Source organism: Equus asinus, chromosome 2 (assembly GCF_041296235.1).
Source record: "Equus asinus isolate D_3611 breed Donkey chromosome 2, EquAss-T2T_v2, whole genome shotgun sequence".
Taxonomy (NCBI): domain Eukaryota; kingdom Metazoa; phylum Chordata; class Mammalia; order Perissodactyla; family Equidae; genus Equus; species Equus asinus.
In genome coordinates this window covers 34335128-34350369 of record NC_091791.1, presented here as the reverse complement: position 1 = coordinate 34350369, position 15242 = coordinate 34335128, and the positions used below count along the sequence as shown (strand labels likewise).

At 36.2% G+C, this 15242-nt stretch overlaps 1 protein-coding gene across 2 annotated transcripts in view; it reads right to left on the bottom strand.

Moving 5' to 3' along the window:
• Positions 1-6723: 6723 nt before the first annotated feature.
• The window catches only part of LOC139040378 (cytochrome P450 2C19-like), a 32190-nt gene continuing 23671 nt past the window's right edge, over positions 6724-15242 (bottom strand). The window contains exons 8-9 of one of the 2 annotated variants that reach the window (XM_070486753.1): positions 8943-9084; positions 6724-7343 (exon numbers count right to left, since the gene is read on the bottom strand). In XM_070486753.1, the coding sequence (XP_070342854.1) occupies positions 7162-7343; positions 8943-9084 (324 nt within the window). In that variant the 3' untranslated portion in view covers positions 6724-7161. Of the gene's footprint in view, positions 7344-8436; positions 8679-8942; positions 9085-15242 lie in introns of those variants that run through there. The other variant, XM_070486751.1, reaches the window with a different exon arrangement.

Below are 15242 nucleotides of genomic sequence, written 5' to 3'. Positions count from 1 at the left end.
ATTTGGCCTAGATTCTGTCACCAGCACCATATGCAAAGGACCTGGCAAGAGTCATGCTACCCATACCTTAAGTAATAGGCACACAGACACTGGTACGGGCTGTGAATCCTGAAGTGGCCCATGAAACAGCTTTAGGCCATCTTGGCTCCAAACTGGAAAACCCTGGAGTTAAGCCCATAAAAGTCAGTCTGACTGTAGATTATGAAAGGGTCCTATAAATGGTCTCTAGCCCCTCCCAGCCCAGTCCTTCAGAATAGAAATAAGAAGAAGAAACTCCTGCCTGTGCCCACAGAGATCCTGAAAGTGCCCTATACTCAGCTTCAGTCCTTCCAGCTATGGTTAGAGAGCAGTCCAACCTGACCAAGGACCCAGCAGGAGATACTCCCATTTTTCCCCCTAGAGATCCTAAAAGGGCCCTATAGCAGGCTTAAACTGCTCCAGCAATGGTGAAGAAGCAGTCCAACTTACCCAGGGACCTAGAGGGAGAGACGCCCATCCATGCCTCCAGAACCACATCTGCATACCTCAATCTTGTCTATAGACCCTAAATCAGCCCTGAGACTCAGTTCCAGCCTCTGTCAGTCACAGTCCATGATTAGTCCTGCCCACTCAGGGAACAACCCAGGGACCCTCCCAGGGATGTGGCAGAACTCTTCCCAGTGACTTGGCAGGACCCGCACCCACTCACACACCTGGTAAGAAGCCTGCTGTCAGAGGACCTGATTGTGGACCCTGAAGTAGATCCTTGTTCCATCACCACCATACTGAACAATGTCCTGGAGGTGGTCCCCATCCACCTGCTGACCAGACAGAATCCATGCCTTCCTGAGACCCTGATAACAGGCCACCTACCACAGAACCCACCACAGACCCAGCAACAGGCTCATAACCAGACTCCTCCAACCCATAGAACTGTTATTCCAGAGATAATCCCATGAGCATGAGGAACCTACAGGAGAAGGTATTTGCCTGTGGAAACCAGACTGTAAAGACTGGAATTGAAAAATTCAGTTCAGAGCTTCAACAGAAGACGTAATCATGCAGAATAAAGAATCGGTGAACATGAGGACAACTTATTTGAAGGCAGCCAGTTAGAGGATCAAAAATAGAATGAAAAAGAGTGAAAAAAGCCTATATGAATTACAAGACAATATTAAAGGAGCTAATATATGCATTATGGGAGTCTCATAAAGAGATGAGAGAGAGAAAGGGGCAAGAAGTTTATTTAAAGAAATAATGCCTGAAGACTTCCTAAATCATGGGAGAGATATGGACACCTAGGTATGTAAGCTTAAAGGACCTCAGGCAAGATCAACCCAAAGAAGATTACCCTGAGACATATTATAATCAAAATGCTAAAATTCACAAATAGAGAAAGGATTTTGAAAGAAGTAAGAGAAAACTGACTTAGCACATACAAGGGAATCTTCTCACTGTTGTCAATGGATTTCTCTGCAGAGATGTGTAAGCCAGGAGGGAGTGTGATGATATATTCAAATGTGCTGAGAGGGGAAAAAAAACCGGCCAACCAAGCATACTATACCCAACAAAACTATCCTACAGAATGAATGAGAGATAAAGATATTTTCACACAATCAAAAGCTAAGAGAGTTCATCAGAACTAGACCTGCTTTACAAGAAATGCTAAAGACAATTATTAAAGTTGAAATGAAAATATGGAACTTAACAACATGAAAACATATAAAAGTATGAATTTCACTGGCAAAGCTTAATATATAGTTAAAGTAAAAAGTGCCCTAATACTATTGGTGGTGTGTAAATCAATTTTATCTCTAATTTAAAATTTTAAAGACAATAGTAATAAAATAAGTGTAGCTACAATAATTTACAAATGAATTCACAATATAAATGATGTAGAATGTGACATCAGTAGCATAAAATGTGGGGGAATAAGAAGTAAAAGTATAAAGCTTCTGCATGCCGTTGAAGGTAAGTTCTTATCAGCTTAAAATAGACTGTTATAACTAAGATAGGTTTTATGTGAGCTTCATGGTAACCACAGAGAAAAAACCTATAGTATACACACCAATGATAAAGAATTAAAGCACTGAAAACATATCAAGTATCCTTTACGACCACAATGGTATGAAATTAGAAGTCAATAACAAGAGGAAAGCAGGAAAATTCTCAAATTGTGGAAATTAAACAACACATTCATGAACAATGAATAGGTCAAGGAAGAAATCAAAAGGAAATCATAAAATATCTACAGAAATTGAAAACAAAAACACAACATAGCAAAACTTAAGGGATGCAGCACAAGCACTCCTAAGAGAGAAGTTTAAAATGATAAATGAAAGATCTAAAATAAGCAAGCTAATTCTGTACCTCAAATAACTGGGTGAAAAAAGAATAAAGTCCAAAGTTAGCAGAAGGAAGGAAATAATAAAGATTTAAGCATAAATAAATGGAGACCAGAGAACAATACAAAAATATCAGTGAAACTAAGGGTTGGTTTTTGGAAAAGATAAACAATATTGATAAACTTTTAGCTTGATTAACTATTAAAAAAGAGATAGAACTCAAGCATGTAGAAATAAAGAGAGGCATTACACTGATACTATAGAAACATAAAGCATCATAAGAGACTCATATGAATAATTACATGCCAGCAAGTTGGGTAACCTAGAAGAAACAGATAAATTCCTAGAATCACACAATATACCATGACTGAATCATGAAGAAATAGAAAATCTGAACATACCAATAACAACAAAGGAGATTGAGCAATAATCAAAATCTCCAAACAACAACAAAATCCAGGACCAGATGGTGTCACTGGTGAATTCTACCAAAACTTAAAGAGAGAATTAATGTCAATCCTTCTCCAAATCTTCCCAAAAAATTGAAAAGGAAGAAACACTCCCAAACTCATTTTACAAGGACAACATTGTCCTGGTACCAAAGAGATATAAGGACACTATGAGAAAAGAAAACTAAGGCCATTATCTATGGTGAATATACATGCAACAATTCACAGCAAAATATTAGAAAACTGACTTCAATAGCACATTAAAAGGACCATACACCAACCATTATCAAGTGGGATTTATCCTTGGGTTGCCAGGATAGGCACAAATCAATAAACATGATAACATCACATTGACAGAAATAAAGATAAAAATTGTATGAATCTCTCAATAGATGCAGAAAAAGCATTTGACAAAATTTAATACCCTTTCATGATAAAAACTCTCAACAAATTCAACATAGCAGGATTATATCTCAATATAACAAAGACTGTATGTGACAAATGCACAGCTAACATCATAGTCGGTGAAAGATCAAGAACAGGACAAGAGTGCCAACTCTCACCACTCCCATTCAAAACAGTAGTGGAGTGCTAGCAAGAGCAATTTGGCAATAAAAAGAAATAAAAGGCATCCAAATCAGAAATGAAGAAGTAAAATTTTCTCTGTAGACAACCTAATCTTATATAGAGAAAATCCTAAAGACTCTACAAGGAAACTGTTAGAATGAATCAACGAATTCAGTACACCTGTAGATACAAAATCAACATACAGAAATCAATTGGATTTCTAATTACTAACAATGAAATGTCTGGAAAAGAAATGAAGAAAACAATCTCATTTAAAATAGCATCAAAACAATGAAATACTTGGGAGTAAATTTAACCAAGGAGGTGAAAGATCTTTATGTGGAAAACCACAAGACAGTGAGGAAAGAAATTGAAGACACAAATAAATGAAAAGATATCCCATGTTCATGGTTTGGAAGAACGATATTGTTAAAATAGCTATACTATCCAGTGTAATCTAGAGGTTAAATGCAAACCCTATCAAAATTCCAATGGCATTTTTTTCAGGAAAAAAGCCCTAAAATTTGTTGGGAACCATAAAAGACCCCAGATATCATAGATACCCTGAGAAAGAAGAACAAAATTAGAGGTCTCACACTCCCTGATTTCAAAGTATACTACAAAGCTATAGTAATAAAAATGTTGTGGTGCTGGCATGAAAACAGATGCAAAGACTCATGGCACATAATTGAGATCCCAGAAATAAACCCACACATATGTAGTCAATTATTATTTGACAAGGGAGCTGAGAACACTCAATATGAACAGGATAAATCTTCAATAAATGATGTTGGAAAAACTAGATACATGCAAAAGAATGAAACTGAACCTCTATTTTATACCACTCACAAAAATTAATTAAAAATGGATTAAAAACTTAAATCTAAGAACTGAAACCATAAAACTCCTAGAAGCAAACATAGGGGAAAAAATGCCTTCATGTTGGTCTTGGCAATGACTTTTTGGACATGACACCAAAAGCACAAGCAACAAAAGCAAAAGTAAACAGCCGAGACTTGTTGGTACACAACCTGCCTGGAAGCTTCCTGAATGTAATCTGAAACTGGCCTCTGTACGTGGAGGACAAGGAGAGACTGAAGAAAATAGCAGACCATTTCAGATTGGTAGGTGGCAGGTTTAATAATCAAGGATAATCAAGGGAACTTACTTGTGAGGTTTGTCTAGGGCAGCCACAAGATGAATAATTTCTTCCCTCCTCCTCCAAATCTTATAAGTTTATATAGAGAGGCCTTAACTGGATTTAGTCATGTGCACATGGAGCCTTTACTGGGCTCAATCATATACCCAGTCCGTATGGGCTCAACACTACATTATTGTCTCAAGGCTGTGCCCCTGGGCAGATGCCTCCTGGGGAAGGCAAGCAAAGGATGCATTCCAAGGACAGGGGAGGGGGAGAGGAGCCTCCAATTGCCTGAGTCCAACTCACAAGCCAAACTCGTGGTCATGTCTTCTTGATGACCTGCCTCAATAGTACTAAATCAAACTAGAAATTTTCTGCACAGCAAAGAAAATGATACACAAAATGAAACGGCAACCTATGAAATGGGAGAAAATATTTGCAAACCATAAATCTGATAAGAAGTTAATATCCAAAATATACAAGGAAGTCATGCAACTCAGTAGCAATAGAACAAAAACGGTAGTTCTCCCCTTTACTAAGGTTTCACTTTCTGCAGTTTCAGTTACCTGCAATCACTTGCAGGCCAGGAATATTAAGTGGAAAATTCTATAAATAAACAATTCATAAACTTTAAATTCTACACTCTTTTGAGTAGCATGATAAAGTCTTGTGCCATCTTGCTCTGTCTGGTTTGGCATGTAAGTCATCCCTTTGTCCAGTGTACCACTCTGTATACAGAACATGCATTACTAACCTGCCCATTACTCAATTAACAGCTGTCTTGGTTATCAGGTCTATTGTTGTGGTATTGCAGTGCTTGTGATCAGGTAACCCTTATTTTACTAAATAATTGCCCCAATATATAAGAATAGTCATGCTGGCAATTTGGATATGCTAAAGAGAAGCCATAAAATGCTTCATTTAAGTGAAAAGGTGAAAGTTCTTGAATTAAGGAAAGAAAAAAAATCTTATGCAGAGCTCCCTAAGATTTATGGTAAGAACGAATCTTCTATCCATGAAATTGTGAAGAAGGAAAAAGAAATTGATCCTACTTTTGCTGTTGCACTTCAAACTGCAAAAGTTACAGCCACAGTGTGTGATAAGTGCTTAGTTAAGAAGGAAAGGCATTAACTTTGTACAATAAGGTATTTTGAGATAGAAAGATAACAAATTCACATAACTTTTAAAGTTTCTTATTATAATTGTTCTATTTTATTATTAGTTACTGTTGTTAATCTCTCACTCTTCCTACTTTATTAACTAAACTTTACCATAGGCACACCTAGGAAAATACATAGTATATATAGAGTTTGGTACTTTATGCAGCTTCAGGCATCAACTGAGGGTCTTGGAAAATATCCCATGTAGATAAGAGGGGACTACTGTAATCTAATTAAAAATGGGCAACGGACATGAATAGACATTTTTCTTAGGAAGACATACAAATGGCCAACAGGTGATCAATATAAGCAATCATCAGGGAAATGCAAATTAAATTCACAATGAAACATCTCTTCATGTCTTTTAGAGTGGCTATCACCAAAAAGAAAAGAGATAACAAGTGCTGGTAGAGTTGTAGAAAAAGAGAACCTTTGTGCACTGAGGTAGGATTGTAAATTGGTACAGCCACTTTGAAAAACAGAATGGATGCTCCTCAAAAAAATAAAGACAGAACTACCATATGATATAGCAATTTCACCTCTGGGAATATATCTAAAGGAATTGAAATCACTCTCTGGAAGAGATATCTACACCCCAATGTCATTGCAGTTTTATTCACAATAGTCAAGACATGGAGGCAACTTAAGGATGGACATCCATGGATGAATGGATAAAGAAAATGTATATACATATACACAACCAATGGAATATTATTCATTCCTAAAAGAAAAGGAAATCCTGCCATTTTCAACCACATAGATGAACCCTGAGGGCATTATGCTAAGTTAAATAAGTCAGACAGAGAAAGGTAAATCCTATATGTTCACACTTAAATGTGGAATGTTAAAAAAGCCAAACTCACAGAAACAGAGATTAGACTGGTGGTTGCCAGAGATTAGAAGTGGAGGAAATGGGGAGATGTTGGTCAAAAGGTCCAAACTTCAAGTTGTAAGATGCATAGTTTTTGTGGATTTAATGTATAGCAGAGTAACTATAGTTAACAATACTATATTGTATACAGGAAAGTTGCTGATAGTAGATCTTAAACATTCTCACCACAAAAAAAGGCAACTATGAGAAGTGATAGATACATTAACCAATTTTATTGTGGTAAACTATTTGCAATATATCAAATCATCATGTTGTACACCTTAAACTTACACAGTGTAATATGTCAAATAAATTTCCATAAAACTGGCTGAAACTGTTTTGCTGTTTAGTATTGATAGCATAGTAACAACTCAAATAAGTATTAATGACTGTGGTGGTCCATACAAGTGTTACACAGTATGATGAATAGAAGGCATATGTTTTTGCCATTAAAATAAAGAAATTTTCCTTAATAGAGTTTGAATGTTCACTTAATGTTGAGGGAAGAGGGTAATGGAGAGAGGAGGGGATAGAGAAGGCATTTCAGGGAAAGGGATGAAGTGGGAAGGAGGTGAACAATATCTTGAAGGACCCCTCCTTCAGGAGTTGCAGATGACAGCCCATCAGCAGCCAAATGGTCTGCCCTTCTTCATACAGGAACGAAGCAAAGCTGATAAGAAGGTGGCACAGAAGCAAACCCATTGACAACTGGAGTGGTGTCAATGTCCTTTGGATCAACCACGGATTTCAGAGTAAATTTTTGTAAAATAGTGGTCAGGAATAAAAACAGCTCCATGCGGGCCAGGCTCTCTCCCACACAAATCCGTTTTCCTGAAAATAGCAAACACAGAATGTGGATACTCCTAGGACAGTATGTTTCTGATTGGCACAAAAAGAACAAAGAATACACAGCAGCTATCTGAGCTATGATTGATTGGGTGGGTGGATTGAAGGACGGACGGATGAATGGAAGACAGGACAGCTGGAATGGTAAATGGACAGACAGATGGACAAAAGATGGACTCACATCTTCTTTTAACAGGTACACTTCACGCAACAAATTTTACTGAGTATCAGCTCTATATCAAGCATTTCATTAAATATTCCCACTTTATAACTGCTATTTTGACATTAGGGGTTCTATCAATCTCTTCCCAGAAACACATCCATGTTGCTTGTATTCCCTGTTTCCAGCCTGATGGTCCATGATCTTCCTTGCATTCTTCATACTTTTTTCACTCTCAGTTCTCTATACACATACTCTTCATTAATCTTCAACATGCCATACAGTTTCAAGATATATCTGATATTTTTCCCTCTGGCTAAGATGCTCTTATACTTCTCTTAGAAACCAGGTCAAATCTACTCTCCTCCTTATAATCTTTGCAATCCCTTCAGGCAGTAGAGTCTTACTCTCTCTGGGTTTCCTCAGCATCATCTTTATGCTACCAACAAAACATAGATCACCTTGAATCATAATTCTCTACTTTTCTAGCCTGTTAAAAAATGAGTTATTGAAAGGAGGATTCAGTCCTTGTCATCTTAGTATGTGCAATGCCAGATCCAAAAGCAGGCATCAAAAGCCAAAGAATGAATGCAGGCAACACTATGGCCAGAAACTCAGTGCACAGCTCAGGTGCAGAGGCCCCAATGTTAAAAAATGAGATCTTTATCCTAGGAAGGTCTAGATGCCAGGGAATCATTAAAGGGTAATCTTTTACATTCCCAAGTTTTCCTTGACCCACAGGTATTGGCAGGATTTTCTGACATTCTTGAACTAAAGCACATGTCCTGCTTCTATGGTCCATTACCTCTGTTAAAATGTCCTGCCTCTATTCTTTCCTTTTTCTGTGCCTTTTATGAGGCAGCTCAAAATTCCTTTCTTCTAGTATAGTGTTTCCCAAATCGTTCTCCCAACAGTTTTAATCCATTTTAGGCCTCACTTTGAGTGTGGTATGAGAGACCAGGAAGGAGGCAGCTCTTTCTCCCCACCGCCGCCCACCCCACTCCACCCCCCCCCAGCAGACAAATTGTGCTTCCCTTTCTTACAGCACCAGTCATACTGGATTATAATCATCTGTTTATTCATCTGCTTCACTCCCTGAGATGTGAGCCCTTTGAGTGCCCATTCTGTGTTTGTGGATACTCGTATCTTCAGAGCTAAACCTGGGGGTAAGAGGCAGAAATAAATCAAACCACTCTCTAGCTTTCTTACTTTGGAAGAACTAGGTCAGCTCTTCAAATCCCACTAATGTGGACCAATAATGAGATGTATCATGAAGTAGGAAAGTGCATGGACATTGGGAACTGGTGTTCTTGATCATGTACAAAGGTAAATTCTATGAACCTGAGAGTAGACACTTCAAGTTTAACTGATCCTGTGAAGGTAACCTGTCCTCTGAAGTATCCATGGAAATAAGTTTTTATTACCTGCTGAGAAAGCCATGAAGTAGTCACTCTTCTTAAAGTTGCCACTCTCATCCAGGAAGTGGCCAGGATCAAACACCCTTGGGTTGGGGAATTCTTTCTCATCATGCAGCACAGAAGTCAGGGATGTTAATATGGTCGTTCCCTGGAATGAATAGGTGAAAGTAAACTGAGTTATAAAGAAGTCATGGAGCTGGAAGAAATGCTAGAAATTACTTACTCCAACATATAACCTATAGATGAGGAGATTCAGGTCCAAAGAAGAGCAATGACATTTCCAGACAGCTATACCAAGTAATAAACAAGGATGATTTTAAGGCCAGTGTCAGCGATCTTACTAAAAGTAGCCTCTAATTACATTTGAAGTACTGAGTACTTGGGTACTTGAATGGCAAGCCTTCTGAAACTTACCTCTCTTCCTTAGCATCACATTTGGACACTGGTGTATTTCCTCACCTGCTGCTCTAGTGCATCTTTTCCGTTTTCATGCATCTTATACGTGAACTATGGTTTAAAATGGATGTCTCTTTAGGCTCTTGAAATGTCCAGAGTATCTGTTCAGAGGGAGTTCTAAAATAGAGGTCTGATCTAAGTAGAAATTATCTCTTCTGGGATGAGAACAACAAGCACTGTAACAACTATGGAGTGTTTATCATTGACATGAAATTTGTTTCTCTTAATTTAAAAATGTGGAGGAGCTCTTCTCTACAGATGAATCCCAGAAAAACAAAATAAAATAAAAGGTAGAAGGGATGATAAATTAGAAAAAAATTGTCATTTTTCAAAAACAAAGGTCTTCAATTAATGCTAAAACTGTTGGGAGAACGATTTGGGAAACTGGATATTCACAAGGTCTTAAAATACCATGCTGTAATTTTGTATTAATTACATACGAAAAACAGAACCTTTGCAATGGAGAGATCTGGCAGCCTTCATCCTATTAAGTGAGGAACACAGCATCAAAAACAATGGAATAAGTGACATTATGGGCTCCTGCCTCCTCTGTGTAATTCAATGGCACATACACACCAAGAACTATGTAGTTTTCTTGTCAAAATTGTAACTGGAATATAATCTCTAGAAGACAATGACACAGAACTAGACTGAGGAACATTTTACATGACAACTGGCCTGGACTCTTCAAAATGTCATTGGATTGAAATGGAAGTAACAAACAAAGGGAAGAGAGCCATTCTTGATCACAGGGAGCTAAAAGGATAAGAAAATCAAATTATAAGCTTGTTCCTTGATTGAAAATTCAATTGCAAAGGAAAAAAAACTATAAAGGGTATATTTTTTCATTTTTCGGTAAGATTCACCCTGAGCTCACATCTGTGCCAATCTTCCTCTGTTTTGTATGCGGGATGCCTCCACAGCATAGCTGATGAGTGGAGTACGTCTGCACCCAGGATCCAAACCCGCGAACCATGGCTGCTGAAGCAGAGTATGTGGCACTTTGACCACTTAGCCATGGGGCTGGCCCCTAAAGTATGTTTTTTAAAAACTGGGAAAGTTTGAATTGATATTATTATGTCAGAGATAATTCCTTGAATGTGAATGCTATTATTGTTATGAAGGAGAAAATCCTTGTTTTTAGTAGATACATACTGAAGTATTGAGGTATTAAATGTGATAGATAGATATTTAGATATACAAGTACATATATACACACTTTCATATATAATACATATATAAATGTATACAATTGTTTTTAAATGTTATTTAGATTTAAAAGGTTTTTTTAAATATAAAGTTGGGGGAAATTCCATCTTCTGAATTTATCATATATAAAGTCTATAATTTTGATTTTAAAAGTTTTCCCTTGAATGTTTTTACACAATTAATATGTCAAAACATTTCTTGAAGATGCAAAAGTAGATATATTTTAAACAAATAGTGCTGGAACACTTGGACATTCATTAAAAAAAAAGAAATGATGTATGACCGTAACCTCACACTACAAATAAAAATTAACTTGAAATGGATCACTGATGTAAATGTAAGAGCTAAAAGCATAAAACTTCTAGAAAACGGTACAAATAAGTGCCTGGGAACTTGTGCTGGAAAGTATGTTTTAGACAGGACACAAAAGCACAAATAATAAAAGAAATAATTGATAAATTGGACTCCATTAAAATTAAACACTTCTGTTCTTTGTAGGCTGTTCTTAAGAAACTAAAAGAAGAAGCCACAGACCGGGAATAAATATTATAAAGCATGTATCTGATAAACAACTCATATTCAACATACATAAAGAGCTAGAGCAATTCAATCATAATAAAAAATGATATCATAGAAAATAGGCATATAATTTGAGCAGACACTTTGACAAAGAATATACTTGATGGCCAGTAAGGACGTGAAAAGAAGCCATACATTATTACTCATGAAGGAAATGATTGTTCAAACAAAATGTGATATCATTACACCACCCGTATAGTAGCTGATATTTAAAAAGACTAAACATGGCAAGTGATGGAGGATACCCGGCACAAATGGAACTCTCATGCATTGCTGGTGGGAATGCAAAATGGCACAACTGCATCATAAAACAATTTGTCAGTTATGTATAAATGTAAACACTTCTGCAACAACCCCACTCTTTAGGAATTTACTGAATAGAAATGAAAACATATGTCCATACAAATATCTGTATGTGAATGTTCATAGCACTTTTATTCAAATAGCCAAAAACTGGAAACAACTAAAATATCCACTACTGGAGAACAGATCTTCAATTTGTGGTGTTCCACATCACGGAATATAACTCAGAAATAAAAGGGAATGAACTACTGCTACATGTAAGAAAGCAATGATTCTGATCAAGTGTTTTCCCAGCTTCGAAATAAAAACTTAAAAACATGAAGGCATAATCTGGGCACATGAAATACAAATCGCCAATCTGCACTCAGAGGAAGTCATCCTTCCCTAAAAGTGTTTTCTCAGCCATCACAAGATTATCACTAGGCAAACAATTTTACCCTCTTCCTACTTTTCTGCATCAGCTTATTAAATTTGAACATTTGTCTCTTCAAGGTATAAATATACAATCCCTTAAGTGAAATCTCTGGATCCTAATGTATTCCCATTTTCAGAGTTGTTTAATATTTTAGAACGGATTATGTTGTATACACTGTAGAATTTATGATACTTGCAAAAGATTGTAGAGTTATACCATATCATAAAATACATTGATACTTTTTAGCAAAATATAAATATTCACACAAAGTAGGATAAGGAGGAATATAAATGGTTCACTTCAGTCCAAGTCAGGTTTTGACCACCAATGAAACTATACGAAACTTATATTTATTTGTATTTTCAGGACTTTCAGTATTGCAAAGTTGAGGATGAGGGATTTCTAACTCTGGATTTAAAAAAAATAATTTAGATCCACACTACCCAACACAGTAGCCACATGCCACACATGATTATTTTTATTTAAATTAAATTAATTAAGAGTAAATAAAATTAGAAACTGGAGCTCAATAAGCATATGGGACAAGTGGCTACTGTATTGTACAGCACAGATAGAGAACATTTCCATCACTGCAGGAAGTTCTATTGTACAGGGCTGTCTTAAATCAGTTGTCAGCAAAGCACAGCTTGTGCAAATCCAGTCTGACACTTGTTTTTGTATAGCCCATAAGCTAAGAATTTTAAAATTGAAAAAATCAAAAGAAAAATAATATTTTGTGACGGGTAAATTATATGAAACTTAAACATCGTCATCCATAAATATTGGAACAAAATCTAATTTAATTTACGTACGGTCTATGACTGCTTTTGTGTTACAATGGGAGAGTTAAGTAGTCGCGACAGAGACCCCCATTGCCCCAATATTTACTATATGGCCCATTACAGAAAATGTTTGCCAACTCCTGTCTTAGATCAGTATCTCCACATAGCTCAGTGGCTCCACCCTGTGGTAGAGAAATCATTTATCTGCTTAGGAAGAGGGTAGATAGAATCAGCCACTCAGTCTTGCTTATTTCTATACTAGGCTGTCCCATGCAGAGAGAATGGGTCATTCCCTTGGGCTCTTGGTTCACCCTACTCAAAAGTCACCAGGAACAACATGATCTGCCATGCAGAGAAATTTATGGGTGTGTTCGGTAGATGCAATGCTGCCCTCAAGCAGGTACTCAAATCTGATGTAGCAGATGGAGGAGACTGGCAATCCTTATCTGATTCCTCAGTCTACTTCCAATTTAGTTAGTAACAGGAGGAGAAGCAAGTTTTATTAATATTACCCTCATGCTCCAAAATTAAAACAGAAAAGCCTTTGCCTGGTAGCGTTTTTTTGTTGAAAAAACAGTGGACTTGAAGTCCTAACCTTTGCATCTGATCTGTGGTCATCAGGGCAAGACCCATTACTTGTTGGTAAAGTCCTCAATTCCCTCTTCCCCAGAGGATGGTGATGGTAATTGCAACCTTACCAAGCTTACAACTCTTTTTCCCTCATAGAAATAGAATTTTTAGTTAAATTATTTCTTATTTTGCTAGTAATATGTGTTAGTTTCAAGTGGAATGAAGCAGCTTGCAGCATAGCAACTATAAAATCTGAATAAATATAAAAATAATGTGTTAGAAAGCATTGGAAATCTGCTAAAACAAAAACTTTTCTCAAGATTCTAGAGATGAGAGAATCTCAGAGAGGTCAGCTGACACCTACAGTCAATTTTAGACTGTCTTCATTTCCAATTCTGAATGAGAGCAGGAAGCATTACATTATTCTGACTGCCTAGTGGAGAAGAGCAGAATTCCTTCTAGAGGAATACAAACCTCTCTGAAACACTCTCGTTTTTCATATGTAATATCTTGTATTTAACCAAAATTGATTAGGCATTCAAAGACACTACTATGCGGCCAGAAAGAGTGAGAGGAGAAGGCAGTAAAAATAGACATAAACTAGGTAACATTTCCCACCTCATTTTATGATGCCAGCAATACTTTGATATCAGAAAACCATCAAGAAAATTTTGAGAAAGAAATATTGCAGATCAATCTATCTTATGAATGTAAGAATAAAAGCCAAGAACAAAACATAGCAAATCAAATCCAGCTGTGTACTTATAATGTGTATATTTAGTGGATAAAGGAGGGCCAACGTATACGATTATATCAATAGATGCAGAGAATCTTTCTGACAGAATTGTATACACATTCATGACAAAATATCATACAAAAATAATAGAAAGTGAACTTCCCTAATCTATAAAGAATATCTACCAAAATATACGTAATAAATCATTATCAATAGTGTAGTGTTAAACCTCCAACACCTCCTGGAAATCAAAAATGAAACAAGGAGGTCCATTAGTACCATTTTTTGAACACTATCTTGAAAATTCTAGCCAATGCAATAATTCAATAAAGAGAAATTAAAATCATGAGTATTGGCAAACAAGAAATAAAACAAATGACCAAACAAAACTAATAGATACAGAGAATAGATTAGTGGCCGGCAAAGGGAAGGGGGGTTGGGAGTTGGGTAAAATGGGTAAAGGGGGTCAAGAGGTACAAACTTCCAGTTATAAAATAAATAAGTCATGGGGATATAATGCACAACATGGTGACTATAGTCAATATTGTATTGCATATTTGAAAGTTGCTAAGAGAGTAGATCTTAAAAGTTCTCATCACAAGAAAATAAAATTTGTTCACTTTGTATGGTGACAGATGGTAACTAGCCTTATTTTGGTGATAATTTCACACTGTAATAAATATAGAATCGTTATGTTGTACACCTGAAACTAATATAATATTGTATGTCAATTATATTTCAATAAAAAAGAAACACAATAAACATTGACCCATACAGCAGGATTGTGCACAATGAAACTCCAAATGAATCTACACACAAACTATTAGCAATGATTAGTAAATTTATCAAGGTTGCTACATAAAAGGTCATCAAAATAATAAAATTAATTACATTTCCATATACCAGATGCAAAGAAATGGAAAAGACATTTTTAAAATTATACAATTTATAATAGGGTCAAAAATATTAATTCCTAGGAAAAAACTAATAAAAGATATGCAAGCTGTTGCAATGAAAGAAAACATTATTTAAAAAATAAAGAAAGCTCAAATAACTTGGAAGCATATGCCATATTCATGAATTCAAAGTGTAACATGTCAATTTTTCGTGATGCCAATTCTTTTCAAAATGATCTGTAAATTTAATGTCACCCTGATAAAATCCCAGGAGAGTGTTTTAGGAAATTAACAAACTAATACTAAAATTTATTTGGAAATGTAAATAGCTATGGTTGGTCAAAATAATCTTGAAGAAGC